General features: G+C 29.9%; 1 protein-coding gene across 1 annotated transcript in view; it reads right to left on the reverse strand.

The window, feature by feature from the left end:
• Positions 1–8,685, reverse strand: part of LOC110994712 — a 78,233-nt gene extending 69,548 nt beyond the window's left edge. Inside the window, exon 1 of the mRNA XM_022261518.2 lies at positions 7,942–8,685. Coding sequence (XP_022117210.2) covers positions 7,942–8,092 — 151 coding nt within the window. The 5' untranslated portion in view covers positions 8,093–8,685. The remainder of the gene's footprint in view (positions 1–7,941) is intronic.
• Between the last annotated feature and the right edge of the window lie 13,044 nt (positions 8,686–21,729).

The following is a 21,729-nucleotide window of genomic DNA, read 5'->3' on the forward strand; positions in this document are numbered from 1 at the left end:
CCTTCCTGGAAGGTCTGAAGGAAAAACGATACATGCTTCTCAGAATTAAGGTCCTATTATTAAACGATTTTCGATTTGAAATATGCAATTTTTTATTCATTTCGGGCGTGTTGAATAAGGAAATTTCATTAATTATACTTAATACAGAACACTAAAATCTGAGTTTTAGGTAGAATTTAATTATTAAATCCTTATTTTGTGCACTAGTATTATAATGTGACTAAATGTATAGTTTAAGAACTTTATTCTTATTAAATTCAATGACAATTTTATTTTCATGAGAGTTGAAATATTATGCCAATTGCACGTCGATATCCGACGGCAATTTTAATTTTGTAATTTAGTATACAGGTATCATAGTGTGTAATTAAATTCCTTTTAAATTTATTAAATACAGTAATGTTACGAATCCTGCAGATAATCTATTAAATATATTCACAACCTAACTTCCTCACATATATTTATTCTGACACAAATCTTTAATTCAATATTCTGATACTACAAATTCTATTGAGTTCAACTAGTGCATCCCTATTAAAAGATGCATAATTATATTTATTAAATTAAAAAGCATTCTTCTTAAACAGCTATTTTTATAACTTATATTTGAAAATATGAACTTGAAGTTTGTGCTAGACTTAACCTATACCTATTATGTCTTTATTAAGTCTTTGTTTACGGTTAAAAACAATAATTTTGATGTATAATATTTTGCTAAGATAATTTCAAAATATAACAGCATCTACTTTAATTGACATTAAAACAAAAGTATAATTTGAATTTTCCCAAGCAATGAACCGGGAATGTTTTTCCCACGTTTTAAAAGCTTAATTGTCCTATTATCTTTTACTTACTGTTATTATGTTATAGTTACACTTTATGATATATGTACGCTTCCCTTTTATTGTTACAATTACATCAGACTAATTTAGTAAAGGTAATTTGTGTTTTGTTTTAAAGATGCATTCTCTGTTATTACAACCTTTTATATTCATCTTACATTAAACAACGGAAAGTTGCGCACCTGGGCCACGTGATGCGCCATGACCGCTTCGACCTCCTTCAAGTAATTATAAAGGGTAAAATCCAGGGTAAACGGCGTGTTGGTAGAAGTTAGAAATCATGGCTTCGTAACGTGTGGGAGTGGACGGGTATTGCAAACGCGGAAGAGTTGCAGCATCTGGCGCAGAACAAGAAAAGCTTCTAGAGACTGACGGCCAACCTCCAGTAATGGAGAGGCACTAAAAGAAGAAGAAGATATTTATTTAGTTACGATTCATTTATGGGTTTATAGATTTCTGTATGTGTTTTAAAGAACACTTTTTATATGGTTATGCTAATAACGTTACACTTCTGACCTTCACATACGTCGTGATATATGCTAGTATTATTACCAATTGCAACAGCTATATTATGTATATCGATTTAAAAAAGATCTATAAATTTCATAATTCATATATTTGGTAAAAAACTGCCTGCCATTCTCATTAAGACACTAACATATTGTTATAACTAACACAAACCGCAATGGATTGTTGATATTTTCAATAATCAAGTTTTAAAGTAAGTATTTTCCAAGTGCATACATAAGTTCCTTTGTGTCAGTCGCACGTGGTCACATCTGGTTCACTGGTATTTTAATAACCGTACTGAATTAAGTTATATAATTCTTTGTTCGAGGAATAAAGCTGAGTGTATGTTTATGAGAAACATTAAGCTAATTGTCGATTTATGCTAAAGTTGTAATTTTGATATGTTATAATCGTGGAATAATAACCTTTTTTTTATTTAAGTTTTTTTGTCATATTAGTAGTCTTTTTTTTACATTGATACTGTTCTCTGTAAAAACTTTCAAAAATATGTATAATGTATATATCCAAATGCTAATTACAAATCGGACGATACATCACCAAACATGTAGCACACTGTATTACAAACAGATTGCAGTGTCTTAATTTAAAAAAAAATACTAACTGATCTATCAAATAATGTGTAGGCCGTCGGTCTTCGGCCGTCGCTTACTAACGCTTGATGTTGGGTCTAAGTCGGCAAACTTGACACTACGCTTTCAAACAGACTGGTATCATTGTCGTTCACTCGCAATATACGCACCGTCAAATATAAAATTATTCCTTGACAAAAGAACATTTGATTTTTTTTAAAGAATTAAATGACAACACTCTAACGTGTTTTGTATACGGTTATTATTATTTAAAACCATTATATTCCACAAATTGCAGTATTGATACGTCGACTAATGATTGGGGAAGGACAAAATGTCAAGGAGCAGCCTTTCGAATATTGTGTCAGTGTGTCACAATTGCTTAAGGTCTTAGAACAAAGGTTTAGTTACCTAAGTCGAGTTTCCTAAACTGTATATTTTTGTACAAGGATCTATCTAAAAAAATGAATAAATATAAAAAATGTTATCTATACTTTAATATTTACAAAGACTTGTATGTTTGCAACAAATTGGTCGTGTGTGTTGCAAATAATGGACCGATTTAAAAAAAAATTCCACTGTTTCAATGCTACATCATCGCTGATTATTATAGGATATTTTAATTGCACGAAACAAAAAAGGATTCCTATTAAAACTACAATAGTGTTACCCAAGGTGTAAAGAATATTTGTTGGTGTTTATTTAGTATGTTATTATTCGGTTTTCAATAACCAAGAACCGTACTCACATGAAGCCAGCGTTACACTATTTCTAAATACATTCAAGTTATTTATGTACTGCATTTACTGTACATTTATGCCAAATAAAAAATGTCCATCTGTGGAAAGACGGGTGGCTAGTTATTTATATTAATTGTATTTGTATACCATTCATATTTTTAAATAAAACCACGGAATACTGTAAAAATATTATAATAATTTACTATCAAAATATGATTTTTATCTAATCAATATGATGTTCGTTCTTATTGAGAACAACACAGTCATATGTATATTAAGAGTATACGACTTAAATACACAAAACTGATATTTTATTTTCCATTAGTACAATACTCATTCGCACGCATTTTATATTCAAAGGCTGTCTGAACCAGCAATAATTGTTATTCCGTAGACGACACGTTAAAAAAACTATTGACATGTCTGGACATGATCGGGAAAAAAAGAGGAACTTGTATAAATACTCGATTGTAAAGGGAAAATTAAATTATACAATATGGCCAGTAGTCAGATTAATGATCACATTATGAGTTTTTTTATTTAAAAATATAGTTATTATTATATACATAATAGGTCAATGTATAACTTATGATACTGGTTAAATACATAAGATTTTAACCCGTTAAAAGAGTGGCGGAGAGTTTATTACCAGTTCTTCTCTTCCGTCTACGCCCTTGATTTGAGAACTGGCAGTAAATGTAAAATTAGATATATTTCATGTATTTTTTTGGCGTTCATAAGTGTACATTATGTTACCTATATGAATAAATGCTTTTTTTGTTTGAGCTGCCCAACTCAGCTACTGGTACGAGGATAAGAAACTTTTTCGTACTAATCTATATTGAAGTGCAAATTTATCATACTATTTTAATATGTTTACATAAAAGTTATTTCTTTATTTCAAGATCACCGTGCTGAGAGAGAAAATGTCCCTATATCTTAACACTGTTCTTAAGAACAAGCTTACATTTAAGTTGTACATGTTCTTATTATTAAAACAGATCGAAAAATAACACATTGTTTAGACTGACAAAAAATGAGTTTTATGGCCGAGCCCTAGGGGAGAGCACCTGTCTTGAATACAACACCTGTGGAATATATTACTAACCCCTCACTATACAAGTTGCTACAAAAAATCTCCGTTTAAGGGTAAAAGAGGAGTTAACATATATCTATAACTTATATTTTAATTACTTTTATTCGTGTTTAGTTTAAAATTAGTAATAATTGTGATAGGATATTGAGATAATGACTAAGAAACAAGTAAAGCCAATAGTTTTGTTCAATTAAACATTTCTTTGAATGTAAGTAGAGTGATTTGAAAACTCACACACATTTAAATAAAAAATATGTAGATCAGTATCAGCAGATCAGACCAGTCATTAAGTATCATCAAAGATTTTTCCCAATAATGTTTTTTCTGAGGCTTTTAAATTAAGTGTATTGACCCAAAAGGGGTCCATACACTACTAAATAATTTTTTTTTTGTTATGGAATCAAATAAAGCTTTATTATTATAATAATATAGTTATTAAATAATATAGTTTTTCTAGTAAATAATTATAATATTTATATTACTACAAATTATAAGTAATTCTTATAAGAGTTCAATTTAAGTCATTCTGGTTATACAATGAAAATGCAAATTATCGCCAATTTCGGTAAACTGTAGCCACGTAGAGTTTTATTTGCATAGTGGTTAGCTGACAACAATTGAGAAACATCTCAATAAGTTTTATTGCTTGGAAATAATTTAACGTTTATTATGGGGTAAATAAATTATGAACAATAAAAGAAATAAATATTCTTTTGATTTTAATTAACACAAACCGTTTTAGAACGCTTAACTGATACAGTTATTTGATTAACCCATTTATTATAACAATTAAAAGGTATAACTTTCTCTTTTTTTATTATTGTAAACAAAATTTGAATTCAACCAGGCAGGCAATGAAAATCTAGTTTTAAAATACTAATAAGTCATATGGGAATCTTATTTATAGTTAAATTTACAAATATTCTTGTTGGTTATAAAAAATCGGTAAATGTAGAAATAACAGTCCTGAACGATAGGTTTGAAAATCGTGTAATAATTTGTTTCACCACGGAAGACTAAAACATATTACAAATTGTAGTTATTATTGTTGTTAGTGATGCATTGTTTAATCAAAAGTGTATGAGATTTTGCTTAATTATTTTTTAATAGACCTATTTTCGGTCTTATTAACACTTTTAAATTCCCATCAAAATTAAACATTTCTAAAAAGCCAGTGTATTTATAATATTGTAGGTTTTATTATATTTAAGTAAAAAATTAATAAAACGCAAGAGAAAGAAATGTGTTTTTAACGTTATGGAGACTTGATAATCACCGATGTTTTACGGCTTTTTATACATTTTGATGATATCGGAGACGCTTATGAATATAGCTAGTAGACTTATAGATATCTGATATTATAGCAAAACATATAACACAACCCATATGTATTTATTGTGGTTTCTCATGTTTTAATTACGATTTATTGATTAGTTGGCGGTACATTTTCATTTAATATGTTTTTGTTTAAGGTAGAAAGATTAAAATTTTTACCATTTTTCTCCCTCTATAAATTTACATAGTTCTAACCAGACAGGGATATTTAATTGGAATTATAACAATCATTCGGGTTACACAAGTTTTGACAAAAAAGTTTTGTGATCATCGATGCGTATCATTTCACTTGAGTTGTTAAGCGTGACTTACCTTTACTTATATTTTAATCACAAAGGACCACACAGCTTTGAGAATCCTTTTATATTACATTGTAAGCACAAAACTGTTGAAATTGAGAGTCATAACAGTGAGTGTTTATATTTTTTAAATAACATACTTTAAAATTATGGTAATTGCATGCACATGAATTTTGCTAAATTTTGAGTGAGTGTAATTAAAATTACAGTGTATTTAAAAAATAATATTCAGTAATTTATCGTTCTCGTTTAACGTGTATTAAAACGAAACTTTATATATAATCGTAACAATGACGTAAATTGAATTTTTTATTGAAACTTGATTGAAGTTAATAAATTTGAAAAATATTTATAAATTGTTTTAAACAAATAGCTTATCATGAGGGTCATAATTAAAATATTCATTTAAATTAGCAAGTAGAAGATTCAAAAAAGTAGAAAATAAACTTGAACCACATTTTCCGATTGTTTTAGGACAAGCGTTAATTTTGTTTGGAGTTGAACTAGTTTATAAGTTGAACTCTATTCCACTTCAAGAAATTGTCTGCCTTAAACAGACATCTCTTTATAATATAATTTTTCCATATCCCTATCACATTGACGGTAATGTAAAGCGTAGGTTTTAGGTTCGATTTCCAGTTAAAACACTTCCGGATTTGGACACGACATAGACTACCTATGTTTGATGGCGACTACAAAAAAGTGATAAAATGCTATAAATTTATTAAAAGTCGCTTCACAGCATGTTTTATCTATTTCAATTTTTTACTATTTTAATTAAATCTATTATGTCATTATTCGCACTTGATGATCAGTTATTTTTGCGAATTAAGATAAAACAAAGGATTTCAATTATGTTACACAAGTCCCGTAGGTTTGTAAACTGTAAACAGAGTTATTTTTGAGTTGATTGACGAGGCGGCCTGACACTGTTTACGACTTGGTACATGTTATAATGTAAGTCAAATATTTACACGCTTAAATGTCTTTTCAGCTTTCTGGTTCTATTTATGTAAAAATGAGATTACATTTAGGGCTACTAAGATTTTTTTAATATATGTGAACGGTACATTAAGAATAGTTAGACTAATATACGTAATATTGGTGTCTATATATTTATTTGCTCCCTGATTTGATAATAATTATTTTAAATTTGGAATAAAGAATTATATCAATGCACTGCACAATTATGTATATTAGTTTTATGACTTCCGGGATCATCTTAAGATTCTATGTTTAAAATATAAATTTATGATGATAAAATTAATAAATTATGAGTAAAATTAAATAGAAATATAGTTTTTGTTCGCTAATAATTTTCCGGTTTTAAATGTATGTATTTTAGGGATTGTTTGAGTGAGTGAAAATCAAACATATTGTATAAAATAATGAATTTATTTCACAATCACCCACATGGGTTTGTCTTAACACAATCCAATTATGATAATGATTACATGCGGCTTAACTAGTTGTGAAATAATAAATGTATCCAAAATGGCTTATAAGTATAAAAATCACAAAGTTAAATGCAGTATTTACAATTTAAACATCTACAGCATAAAATTATTTTAATTTTACATTTTTTTTAAGTTTTTGCCTTATCGAAACAAAACATAATTGTTTAAAATATTATTTTAACAAAATATCCGTTTATTTACAAGTGGTAAATTAACAATTCTTATTTTTAGATAAAATACATAGATTTGAATTTATTTGCCAACTCGTATTTCACTAATATTTGGCGTAAATCGAAAATGTACCTAAGAATAATTCATGACTATCGGATATTTGGAACTAAAATAAAATTTGAGATCCTTACGAAAAAATCATATTAAATGCTAGAAGCCACAAAACAATTATTAATATTACAATAAATTAAACTACCATAAGACTACACTATTTAAAATTGTTAAAACAAAAAGAGATCAAATGGAAATGTTACTAAATATTAAAACTTAACAGAGCTACTTAAATAATATTTCTTCGGATGAATGTTGGCGAATAAAAAAAAAATGGAAATTTAATTTAAATTTAATTTCGTTGTTTGAAAAAGTTTTAGAATCGTTAAGATATGAACACAATTCATCGTAACAATATTAGGTCGTAGTTATTAACATTATAATGCATAATGTATTGCTACGTAATATCGCGGAGGCGTTTTGTCGAACTTCACTCAAAATTCAAAGCAAAATTCATGAGAAGCAAAATTGTGTTAATTGCAAAACGAAACGAAACGCATAATCCATGCGATTCGTTTCTCGACCACCATTTACAATTTAAGTGCAGTTTGACACAACATCTCTGAACAAACAAATTAACTGGACTTAAAAATACGTAACAAATGTCCAATCTGCTTTGCAGTATCACTTTTAACAATACTTATCTAAAATCTTCTTTATCTCACTGTATTGAAGAGAGATGACGTCAGGGCAACTTTAAGGATGGCTACAACCATCACCAAGTTCACGATGTAGGTCGAATTGCATCTTAATTGGTAAGGTGGTGTGTTAGGCTCGCGAGGGCACTCACCTCGGCGATTGTCCTGCACCTCTTGGCCAGGATGTCGTGATACCAAGATGTGGCATAGAACCTCGTACAGCTCGGCTAGGAGCCGGTTCAACCGTGAAAAGTTCTCCTCTGCCGCCTCTCTCTCACTTGGCAAGTTGAATGCTATTGCCATCTTTGTCTCTCACAACGCCTTTTTCTACGGAAGAAGCGTGGACAGATTGCGGTTTGTTTTGTATACATAAATGCTGTGCGCGTTTTTGTCACGACGCACTAGGGTTTTATTTCTTTTTAATTCCCCAATTATATCAGTTTATTGGAAATGTAATTTGGATTTTAAAAAACTTTTTATTTATTTCTTCGTTTATCAAATATAAAAGTTTTTATATTTAACAAAAGTTCACTTTGACACTCGGTTCACAGTCACTTTAAGTTTGGCAGCGAAGAGATACGATCTCAAAAGTTCACAAATACACAAGAAGTTTTTTTCGAAAACTCCGAAACGAACATTGTCCGTGATTCACTCGCAATTTAGCGATAACCGGCGCTCGGTCGATGACACAATCGCGCTAACTAACGCACTATGCATCGCTATGGCTTTTCGTAAACAAACTGAAACTTCGCACTCCGCTCCACAAAAGAGGTCGACAGACGACTATTGTACGTGCGGCCAGCGCGGAAGCGTATCTTGTAATAAGGGATAATACTTCGTGCACATCATTGCCTCGTTCGACGCTAAGCTGCATGTGTGCGTGGTGCATAACGTAAGGACACGCTCACACAGCTGCAGCTATTTGATTATAAATAGTTGAACGCACGGTAGCACGTTACCTTCGCACTCTACAACTACAATCAACCGTGACACCGTTAGTCCTATCCTTTTCGCTCGCGGTGTAAAAAAAATCTTCCCTCTCATTTCTAGCTGGTTACATCACTGTCACAACAGTATCCATAGATGTAGGTTTTCTCAGTCTGCTTTTAGGGTTTGATCCCTCTGCGAAAGGGATAGCATGTTGTGTAGAGGGTTTGTTTTGAGGATAGAAAGCGCGGCAAAGTAAATTGGCCAATGGGTGAGGGGAATTAGATGGGGTGAGGTGACGTAAGGCCGGAGATATCGAGTGCACGGGGTTGATGGTTGTGGAGCGCTCACTTTGCTTTGAGCTTTCGGCTGTACTTGTTTCCGTGATATCTATGATTTAACGACTCTTTGTTCACACGTCCGTTAATCTGGTTTTAATGCGAGTTTAGGATCGAGCCATTTGACTCCGTGATAGAATTTACGCGTGTGTTTTATTTGTAATTCAGTAATGGTTTAGTTTAGTACGATGTTAAACGGTTTTACGTCCGCGGTTTTGCCATAAGTTAGTTTGTGCAATCAAGGTGCTTTTTGGGTTTATTGGCATTTAGAGGCGAGTAAGAACCTTTGTTTAGACTCGATATGGGTAATAAAAAGATAGCATTAAACGTTAAATCGTTGCGTTAAAACACTTAGTAAGTATTACGATAGTGTTACGAAAAAAGTAAGTGAAATCACTTAAAATAGTTTTATGTCAATTGTAAAACTTTGTTTTGATTTTACGTCAAATATAATAGTAGTATTTTATAGTTAAATAAATAAACTTACAATTTGATTAATTCGCGCAAAACTTAAACGAATAAAAGAGAACTACATTACCGTAGGTAAAAAAATAACTTATCTAAGTAAGATATGTAATGAGAAATATACATTATAAACAATCCAAACATAGCAAGTACGCCCAATAAAGGAAAACTATGAAAATGGAATGACTATTTTTTTCAGGTTAAAAAGGTAAGTAAATATAATTACAAAGCTTATTCACTGATTGTCTATAAAGGCTGCAATCACATTATTAATCGAATGAATATACAAAATTCTAAAACACAATTATTTACACACACAAACTTTATAAAATTTAGCAACTCACATTTTGACCACGACGCTATGAAAACACTACTATGCCTAAAAAATACCTACTTTAAATAATAATTTATGGTGGGGACATTTCGATGACTAAGAAAGAAATATTATTATGTAGTTGCATCATCCTTAAGCAAGCCTTAAGTGGGTCAGACAAGTTGAAGCTAAAGTTTAATATACAGAAAGTAGCATAATTGTGTAAAATTACTTTTAATACGCAGTATTGTTAGGAACTAAACACAATTTAAATTTTGACATAACCATAAATATACTTCCGTAATTGTTATGATTAATACAACTATTCGATGTACATAACATTTCATATAATAAAGGAAAACCACTGCTTATCCGAGTTAATTTGGTTTTAACGTGATAAATACAGTGAACATTTATCATTCTAATAAAATGTTTTTTTTTTTCAATGAGAATCGACGGTTGATATGCACTCTCAATCAATAAACAATATGTTTAGCTTTGTTAACACAGATGATTCAAACGATTTAAATTATTTTAGTTTTGATATTTCTTTAATAATATTAATATTAATCCACATTAAAATTGCTATGAAAATCTATAAGGGTCAATGTCGAAAGTGGGACACAAGCAATGAATCAGCCTCTGAACTACGTTCTTTTTTTAAACTTTCGTAATATGACTACATGAATGAACTTGTTGATTTTTTCGTGAATATATTTTCATAAAATTTAAACATGAAAATCTATTTTTATTCGACGAATTAATACAATAATTGTAGTAAGACGACTTAATTCTTGGAAAATGTCCATAGATGGCGTTAGCTGTGCCGATAGCGAGTGCTATATAAGGTTATTGATGTCGTTTTGTAATCGTAATAAAATATTATATTGATACATATTAAGTAATTATATATATTTATTATAGTAAAAATATTTTTTCTGTTTATTGGTCCACTAACTAGTAACTACTCGGATTCGACACTTCATTCTCTATAAAACTAATTGTCAACACCCAAACAGTATCCGTATGATAATCTCAAAGTAATATTTGAATTTAAATGAAGTGTTTCATGTTTTGATTTTGTATGTTTGAATTTAAACCATACGGAGTTCTGAATTGACCAAATATTCATAATACTTACCTGAGACCCGACATGTATTAACATGAAACTAACCCAAACCTATCAGGTATAACCCAATTCGTTTCCTTTTTCCTAAAAACTTTAAATAAGTTGAACTAACTTCTGAACAGAAAATATCAAAGATGACTCAGAAATAGGTCTAATTTCGAGACTAAACGTTAAGTTATACTTTTTTTTTCTTTATTTTATAGTAATAAAGATCTTCAAATAAAAAAGGCTAAAAAGTCCAAAGGGCCGAGCTTCGTTTAAGCTATAATCCAGCATGTCAGCTACCGCTTGATTTCACGCCACAGAATGAACCTGATTGCCCTTTGTATCTGGGTTTGAGTCCAATTCAAAAGAATTTATACTTAATATTATAAATCTGAAGAGTTTACTTGTTTGGATGAACGCGCGTATCGCAATAACTTTGACTAATATAGAACAAATATTTTACGTTAAATCATAATACAATTTTTTAAGTTATTCCGTTTTAAGTATATAGTATTAAAACAAAACATTAATATAGCCATTGATATGGTACAAATATGAATGGCTTACTTGACTTGAAGTTAAACCGAATTAACTTAAATTTATTTCGAATATTTAATTCGCGTTCCCCTATAAAACATACCACACAAAAGACAGGTCTGCCACGAGTCCGATTCCTCTTGTATAGATTAGATTTCTCGGTAGTCACTTTATGAACTGTTATTTCGATACAGTATAAGCCACTTTCCCATTATTTGTTTCTATCAACAATGCATTGATACAGCTAAGAAAGCGAAACGTTGTGTAACAATTTTTAACAAAACTTAAACATTTAAATTAAGATTCATTTAAATATACTTTAAGAATTCAAAACATGGTGTTCGGTGTGTGTAAATTGGTGGAATAAATTCGTTGAATGTTGTATAGTTTTGATGAATCTCTTGAACATTTTTGCCATTGCAATAAAAAAACTTAAAAGTACAGATATGTATATATCATGAGGCACTGATGGTATAAATCACATATTTTGTAAACTTTGTGCATCTTCTTCACATCAACAGCTTTCCCAATGTCAGTGGGTAGTAATTTAAAATTCTCCACTTCTTTGTCTAATAGATATGCTATTATAGTATTTATGGTGCCAAGACTATATTCATTTATAAGAGTCCTTGTTCTTTCTCTGTAACGTACCTGGTATTGCTAGTGTCGATAGCCGGACAAGCAAAGAAAACCATCAGTACTTTGCAATATCTAATGTACAAAATGTCTTCGTCAACAGATAGGATGATTTGCCACTCAAAACATTAATTATTGTTTTATCGACTTCTCAACTGTTCGCAAGGCATGTCCCGTTATCTTCTATCATTTCGAATACTCCTTGTGTCTTCCAATCCAGGTTTTTACTAATTTAAGCATTTCTATTATTGAGAAAAATCTGTCTACTAGCAAACCTCAAATTCAGCTTCAGCCGTTAGTAAGGGTAGTCTTAGTTTACCTGTATGTTACTATTATGTATTTTCTTATTTAAATCCTTTCATACTTGCATAACTATTCTAGTCTCGACTCCTTTAGAACTAAAGTATATATATATATATATTTTATAGAACAGGCGGCAAACGGGCAGGACGTTCACCTGGTGTTAAGTGATACTGCCGCCCATGGACACTCTTAATGCCAGAGGGCCCGCGTGTGCGTTGCCGGGACTTTTAAGAATTGGTGCTCTTAAAATCTCAAGAAAAAAATGGTCCAAGTATGTATAAACTTGGACAAATGCAATCGTCGTATGGATTTTCTCATGTCTTTTGTTTCAGTAAATTTTTATTTCAATGGTAAATTAACGCCTAATTAAATACTATCAGGACATTGTAACTTAATGGATTTATGGAGTTCCATTACACATTACAAAATGGCGGATTGCATGCAAATGATGTTTTCGTGTTATTAAAATAACATGTAAATTGTAAACGGATTACCCGGAGTACCATGATGATTTATGGCTGAAATTGTATGTTAATTTCGTGTATATGTATCTGCTGAATTTTTAGTTTGGTATTAAGTCGTTGAGAATACCGTAACTTGAAGTTAAAATAATTATATACAATGCCTACCAACAAATAAACCACATACGTAAATTCTTCCGTATTTTTTCGTAACTAACTACAACTTTAACGCCATGCTAAATGTAATACCTATGTATGTCCTAATAAAGCATGAAAAGCTTTAATGTGCTTAATATACCAGTCGGGAACTATATTGACCACCCATGTAATGAAATAAGTTGTTATACTAAGTTAATCGAATTACAGATATGTATGATAAAAATATTTGTTTAAAAAAATCTTGGTATGAGCATACCAAGGCATTAATTTACTTGATAATTTAATGTGTTTAGTCTAATCAATTATCAGGGTATGATACTATATATGTCTACGTTTATATATGTCAATTCTAATATTTTACATAAGCCTGTGTATGTTCAAAACAGGTGGCAGCAGTGAATTACAAGCGTCAAGTGCATTGGTGGTAAAATAAACAGCCCTCGCTTGCAAATGTTCTCACTTGATTGATTTACTATGTATTTGATTGCTCTCTGTGCTATTAATAGTAGGTACTGCTTCTATTTAGCAAAATATGTATAACCATGTATGTACTCAGGAATGTTCATTAAGAGTAAGTCATTACTAAAATCTAATCAGAATCTTTCCTTGAATCAATCGATTTCAATAGATTTTCGGACATTCGTAACTGGCTTGCAATGTTCTATACAGATATCTATAAGTTCTTTAGCAAATACAAAATATATATTTTAGATAAACAACGATAATATTAGAACTTAAAAATGAGTTGGACAATGAAATTATTGAAAATAACATTAGGATACTGAAAGGTAAAGAATATTTGGTTATTTATCTAAATAAAAGTTTAAAACTGTTACAAAAAACCATAAGATATGGATCTTGATTTCTAAAATTGTTTCGAAATAGTTTTTTTTTATCGGCAAGTAGGTAATAAGTCTTCTGTCTCTGATATACGCCGTTGACTTTTTGTGTAAAAAGTCTGCCGGATTCGGTACATAAAAGGTTAGTATTTGTATTTCAAAAACGGTTTTTTATATATCTACAATTTAAACTCATGATTTACATGCAACTAAATCTTTTTATTCGCAGTAAAACCACACTACACAACAACATGTAAACCCACTTCAGTTACAATAATATTTTATAAAAAATATTTTCCATTTCCCAGTTTGACTCAAACAAACAGCTTTGTACGCATGTAAAGCTGGGACCAATAATTTCGAATATTGCTTCGTATATGAGTTTTCCGTTTTTGTTTAAATCTGCATTTTATTAGTTGTAGTTTGAGTGTTTTTGTAAATATCTATCAGAATCTCTATAAAAATTGTATTTTTTGTTTTTTATCTTATATATATATTGTATATTATCTTTTGAATTGTATAAAGTAAATACATACATTCACATAGTTAATACGAAATATAGATTGATAGGCTTGTAGAACGCATTGTGTGGATACACAGGTATGTTTTAGATATGTGTTAATAAAATTAAATGATTTCTATTCTAAAAATATCAGTTAGGTACAAAATAAAAGTAAATATTTTCCGTAGTATGAATGTTCGAATAATAAATCTCGAATTATAAAAGCAGAAAAAGCAGATGAAGTAAAAATGGCTTGGACACATGTTCGTGGTCAGTTTTAATAAATTGCTATCCCCATCGTGTACAGATTAGTGGCAGTGCGAACTTGACGTGGATTTATACAAAGCTGTTATTTTTTGCTATAGTTTCATATAAATAATCCTAAAGTTTTGGATTGTATTTGTTTATTTTTTTTTCTTTTTTATTTTTACATTTAGGTACAGAAACAGAAAACAAATTGATCAAATACATACAGTTATTACACTCTAAACGACATTTGAAAACCTGAAGTAAACTAATTTCATCTGTAAGAAGTCTGTCGGACTAACGTCAATAAAATTAAATTAATAGTAAATTTACATTTACTATCAATTCGCAAGTCAAGGGCGGGTAAGAAAACTGGCAAGAAACTTTCCGCCAATCAATCGCCAAGTTTTTAAAACAAATTGTTTGAACTGGAGCAAATCAATCCCAAGGATTAGGATCATTTAGAGGCATTTTTAGTGCTGGTTTACTAAATATTAACCATATATATATATATATATTAAACTTAATGACAAAAAAATAAATAAAATAATAGTGATTTAATGAATATAATTTTCATTTCGTATTTGATTTGTTTTATAAGCGCTGTGTATCACAAAGCTCGATGCGTATAATAGCAAGTAGCACACCTGTTATTTCGCGAATTCATATAATTTGTTGTGCTTTCGATGTCCGTCACGCTTACAAATAAGAGAAACTATGGGAATATAGAGTAAAGTATACAAATGATGACATTTTCATTAGTTTGTTTTAAAATTACCTTTAAATTATTGAAATTAATTTAAAAGTAGCATTGAACTTTGATAATAATGTCATATGTGATCTTAGTTTCCAAGCCGACCGCAACGGAGCGTTTACGAATCAGTTTCTTTATTAGATATTTTCTTATACTAAGCGGCTATCTATCTATATCTAGAAATATTTTCAAATCAAAATGATACAGCGTTTTTCCGGAAAAGCCGTTACAGTCAGCATTATTATATTAGCAGTAACATTTCTGAACATTTAATAAATTTTAATAAATCATTATTGTTCGTTGTTTTCTAGGTTCTCGTTTTATTTTGATTTAATTAAAAAAAATCTCCTTTTTAATGAAGTAATTGTAAACAAATCAACCTTATCTTGGAGATGTAGAGCTACTAACAAAGAGATAATTTGGGGTCTACCTACTATTGGGTTAAGGGTATACATCTGAGGCAAAAAAAGGTAAACAACTTTTTTCTGATCAGGTCTGGACCTGTGTTGTGGACCAAGATTAGGGTAAAAAGCCCAGTGAAAGTCACTCGCAGCTTTATCGCTTATTCGCTTTGATCATTAGGACTCCTCCATATTCTTCTGCTGTATTTATCTAGTGTTATATGTCTCTTTCATTTCATATATTTAGCCTTACTGCTAGTAATCCTGTTCGATACTAGTCTTTTATATGTTTTGTCCAATTTTTGTTATTATTCATTTTATACATATTTCAGTCAGAACACAATGAAATAGTTCTAGTAGTGTTTTATGTATCACAGCTTTATCGCATATACAACATTTATTTTATTTTATTTATTTAGAAAGATTTTACATATTACTAACTTAAGTTTACTAAATATAATGTTCTTTTTACGCTATTAATAAATCATTACACATAGTTAAGTACTAATAATATTAACTGGATAGGTATCTGGTATATATCAAATAAAGTAATAAAATAAGTAAAAATTGGTTGAGTAACATTTAATAGTTTAGTATTACTTATACACTTATAAAAACTTGGATTTTTTTATTTTATCTATTTTCACTATTTATTTCACTGAAGAGCTCAGATGTCATAGCTCTCCTTGCCGACACCACACTTAAGGCGAATGGGTCAATATCACAAGTTAAACTGTTAAACTTACCGCCTTAACCATAAAGCTGTTCCCTCTGTAATTGTTAACATAGAAAGATTTTATCCAAGATTTTGCTTATCCATACACCGAAGAATGCTGTACACTTACCCCATTTACGATTTTAAAACGCAATAGGAAGCAAAAAATGGTCATGCATCGGAGTTATACAAAAAAGTCAAAAATCATTAACAGATACGGAGGCCCATTAGGTTTGCGATAAGGCCTGGTCCTTTTTCTATACAATATGCCCAAGTCTAACTTTCAAGTGCCATTGTGTTTTGGCAGTCTGTATTATATCATTCTCGCGAACTATTCTACGCCAGCCTGAGTGACGACCAAAGATTTAAGATAACGTGAAGCTTTCACGAGTTTAAATAAGACGGTTTTTAAGCGTAATTATAGTTTATTAATAATTTTAAGTTGACTAATATTAATAATTTTAGGTAAACTAATTTTAAGTTGTTCATTAAAACGTTTACTGTTACATATACATGTAAAGAGTTAAATGAATTTATACATGTAATTGGAAGTGAAATAAAATAAACGCCGAATTGTTATTAAATGATTTCTTATATTTTATTCATACCTTTCTTTCTTAGGTTCACCTGATGTTAAGTGATACCGCAAATAAAATACCTGCATAAAATCTCAAAAAAAAACAAGTTTATTTCAAGAAATCTTTTCATAAATATTTTATAATTCGGAAGCGTAAAACTTCAGCTTGTCTTTCAACAATCGAATCGTTGACCAATAAGTCACGTGCCAATATTATAAAGTAGTTACTACTATGTAACAAATAATGACAAAGGGCACAAATTAAAGGCAATTTTGTTGAAAGTGCATTCGAAGCGGTTCAAACCGGTTTTAACAAAGGAATCAGTTTAGTGTATCTAGGTCAAATCGACGACAGTTTATCCGATCTAGGGCTTATGTTTCGTTTATTTGTCCTTGTTAACTGGCTCGCAATTTGTATCTCAATTTTGTTTAAGGAATTTATGGTCTATGATATCCCCAAATTAATCCTTTTTTGTTTTAAATCATCACAGCTTTTATCGTAATTTAAAATATGTATTGCATGGTAATCATAAATTTTAAGATCACAAAGGAAGATCAGAATTTTTAAAAGTAATTATCTAGTAAAACGTGACTTAAGCAACATTAAATTCTTCAAAGATTTAATTCGCATTTTAATAAAGTTTCTCCTGGTAATAATCACATCAAACTCAAGTTTAAAAATCAATACTTTAAATTAAATCTCAATTTTCTTACGATTTTTCAACTTTGCACCACTTTATTTATGTAGAAAATTAAAAAAAAAAACACGGGTTGAAATGTCGTATAACAAATTTCTTGTAACATCTTAATATATATATTTCTTGTGTGCGTGTGTATGTGACTGAACTCCTCCTAAGCGACTGGACCGATTTAGACGAAATTTTTTGTGTGTGTTCAAGGGGATCTGGGAATGGTTTAGACTCACAATTTTGTCCGCTGGACAATGTTTTTTTAATTAATTTTCAATTTATTAGTTGTTGTGACTGAACTCCTCCTAAGCGACTGGACCGATTTAGACGAAATTTTTTGTGTGTGTTCAAGGGGATCTGGGAATGGTTTAGACTCACAATTTTGTCCGCTGAACAATGTTTTTTTAATTAATTTTCAATTTATTAGTTGTTGTTGATTTTGGAATGTTTTACATTGGATCCGACAGACGGCGCTACCATCGCAGTGTCAAATTTTAAATAATATTCGAATTTTAATTTAAGTCTGTCCCGAAATTTAAAAAAAGTTTTGTTATCATTGTGTTATATCGCGTGTGACCATGTGCTGGATCGTTAGATATTGTCATAACATTTGAATAATAATTTTCATCAAAATGGCTTATTAAAAATTTAAATTTTGAAATTAAAGACGTGTAGACAGGACAACGTCTGTCGGATCCGCTAGTATTCTATAATAAAACTAAGTTCGAACAAAGAAAAAATATAAACAAAACTTCAAGGCGATGATTGAAACTTTGCAACCTGCTAAGGGTTTACTGTTTTTACAAAGTGTCAAACTCGACACTCCCACAAGAGGCCGTAAAAACTAATCCACGCAGCTGTGTCAATAAAACAGGTCACGAATCAGTCGAATGGTTATTTAAAACACAATTTCAAACAGTAGATTTTTTTCAATGAGATCATGCAAAACAAATGTATTTATTATTAAGCATTGGCTAGCACTTGTAAACATTAAAATGACACGGTATTTCAGGAAATGATAATTAAAAAAATAAATTTTAATGCTGATTTTATTAAAATTGAGGTACGATGTTTATAAGCAATTTTATTTACTGGATCGATTTTAAAAATATTTTGATGATAACAAATTGTTTTAAAACACAAATGTTTCCTGTGTAAAGCTAGTCCTCTATTGACTAATATATTATAACTTAGATTTAAAAATCAACGACAAATTTTACAATAGTAAAAACTTAATACAATCGTAAACAGGAGCTTTCATATATTATTTTAAATGAAATGCACCATTCAATGTTATTACTGAAAACAGGATTTCTAAATCTAAAAATATAGGTAAACACAGAAGGTAATTTAACTGTGAGCTAAAATTCTAAATCAATTAACCGAAATTGCTGTTGAAGTAAACATTTTCAAAGATAGAACATTAATTTGGCGCCAAAAAAATCACTTTAACAAACGTTTGTTGGTTTAGTCTTTTGGACAGTGCTCGTACATATAAGGGTATGAATAGATCACATTTCTTTAATTTTACCATTATGTTTACATTTTATTTACATTAACATTAGACTTATTTCTTGCCCTTAAATTAACTATAAAATTATTATTATTGTCTTTTTGGTGTAATACTTACACTTATAATTTTAGCAAGCGTACACAAATTAAGTAACATAAGTAATAAATGTTAATAATAAAACCCTTAAATGTAAACGTATCTCAACTACACCGATTTGGTTCAAGGATTCACTAATTAAATGTTTGTGTGAAAAATTAACAACATAATTTAGGAAGTGAATACGTGACAATGATACAGTTCCTCTTTCGCAAAAGGTTCAATGAAAAATTTACAAAGTACATTGCTAATCTTCAATCCACACTTTAACACACACACAAGAACATTATGGATTTGTAGGACATGAAATTATGCTTGATGTAATTTATACTCACTTTTAAAAGTTTCTCTCTAATTAATGATATATGATATAATATGTATAAACAATTGTTTTAGTCTCTAGAATGTCTGCACTAGAGACGTAGCTTATTGACATAATTTCATGAAATTAAATGTCATATAGTCCCATTTACAAACAAGAGAAATCAATCTTATTTTGTCACAATAGACCTAAAGGTTTCTGATTAAAATTAAAAGCCAACAAAGCTATAGTAAATCCTAATGAGGTTTTCATTCAGTTCTGGTTTTTACTGTTAGCCTTTGTTTTTTTCCTTGCTAGTTTGTAATTTTATTTTCAAATATAGTTTATGTCAGTGTGTGTTAAGCGAATACTTTTTGTATTTCATGTCTTTATAATTTAAAAACAAATATTATAACTAATATATTGCCATCAATAATGGTAAATATTTTTACCAATTCATTACTGTACGTACACTAATACGTCAATCGCGTGCAGGATTCGATTTCGCTGAAATAACTGATGATAATTTAACCTAATTTATTGATTCAGTGCTTTTTATAGAATCATTAGAATTCTTCTGTAATTAAATCGGTTGAAGCCGGTCGGTGATTTTGTTATTTTAAATATTCTCATCGGCTTAAAACCACAAAGATGTTTGTTTTGTTCTAGATTGATTTGTTTTTTTGAAGAAACTATTTTGGTACTGGTTAGACACATTTTTGCTACTGCGATATTTATAAGGAAAGTCGGTAAACTTTTCTATGAATGATATCTGAACCTGAATATTGGAATGCTATATATTGTTAAATTTAACAGCTCTCTTATTATAGGAAAAGAAAGTAAAATGTTAGAATAAAATTGACATAAGCATATATTTTTTGTATACAAGACGATTAATACTATAAAATATAATGTATTATATTTTATATATAATACGTAAAAAAAGTAATCATTCAATATAATATTAAGCGTAATTATGTCCGTTATCTAGTTAATATAAAGTGTGTCATTTGTAAATTGAAATTATAACAATTTTTTATAATCTTTAGATAAAATAAAAGTTTTAATGAATAAACGGAATAAAAAGTTTGACGTACTTAATAATTGTTTTCCCAAGAATCAAACGTATTCAAAAACATGTCTCACGTTTGTTACACTTCATAGGCAAAGAACAGTTTGTCAAGCGAATATTAGATTTGGAATCATATAATGTCAGACACTTAATAATTCCCTTGCATGGGACATTCAATTACGAAGGCATCGTTAATCTAATGATCCATGCATTATGGTATTCCCATGCAGGTAGCATTAGTGGACAAATCACAATTTTTATTGCTCATACATACTGTATATCACCTTAATATATTAATAATAATTTATCCTGTCGGAAGTGTTTTGAAAATGCCATGACTGACTTGTCCTACTAATTAATACTTTTTAAATTGTTTTACATCTATATGAAATTGGATAAAACATTTTGAAATATCAATGATTGTTTATTTTACCCGCCTTTAAGAAAACCGATCTGTTGTTTGAACCTGAACCACCCCGGCCAAGATGGTGGCCAGCCGGGGATCGAACCAACGATCTCAGGGATGAGAGTCGCATGCAGAAGGCTTGGCCAACACTGCTCATGTTACTATGCATACATCTTTCAGGCCGTTATGTAAACGGCTAGGCTGTTAATTGAACGGCTGATTAAGCTAGTTGGCTGCGACATATACATGAAGCATTTATACCTAAAACTCATTTCCTGTCTAAAAAATGTAATTTTGTATTTATTGCCCACTTAAAATCCGGACGACATTTTCTTTAAACCTGTTATAAAAAATAATGAATTCATGAAAAACAAAACTTGGAGCATAAAAGGTAATGTCGCCACCCTAATGATTTTTCCTATTTAACTAATCTCTTAAACGCGCTCGAATAATAAACTTACTTTAACTGCCGATAAAATATTTAACACCGAAACGTGGTATCTTTTGAATAACGATCTTTGAATATTTCAACGGTATTTTATAAGGACTTAAAAATACTCATGATTATTCATGATT

This window comes from Pieris rapae, chromosome 6 (assembly GCF_905147795.1).
Source record: "Pieris rapae chromosome 6, ilPieRapa1.1, whole genome shotgun sequence".
Lineage (NCBI taxonomy): Eukaryota > Metazoa > Arthropoda > Insecta > Lepidoptera > Pieridae > Pieris > Pieris rapae.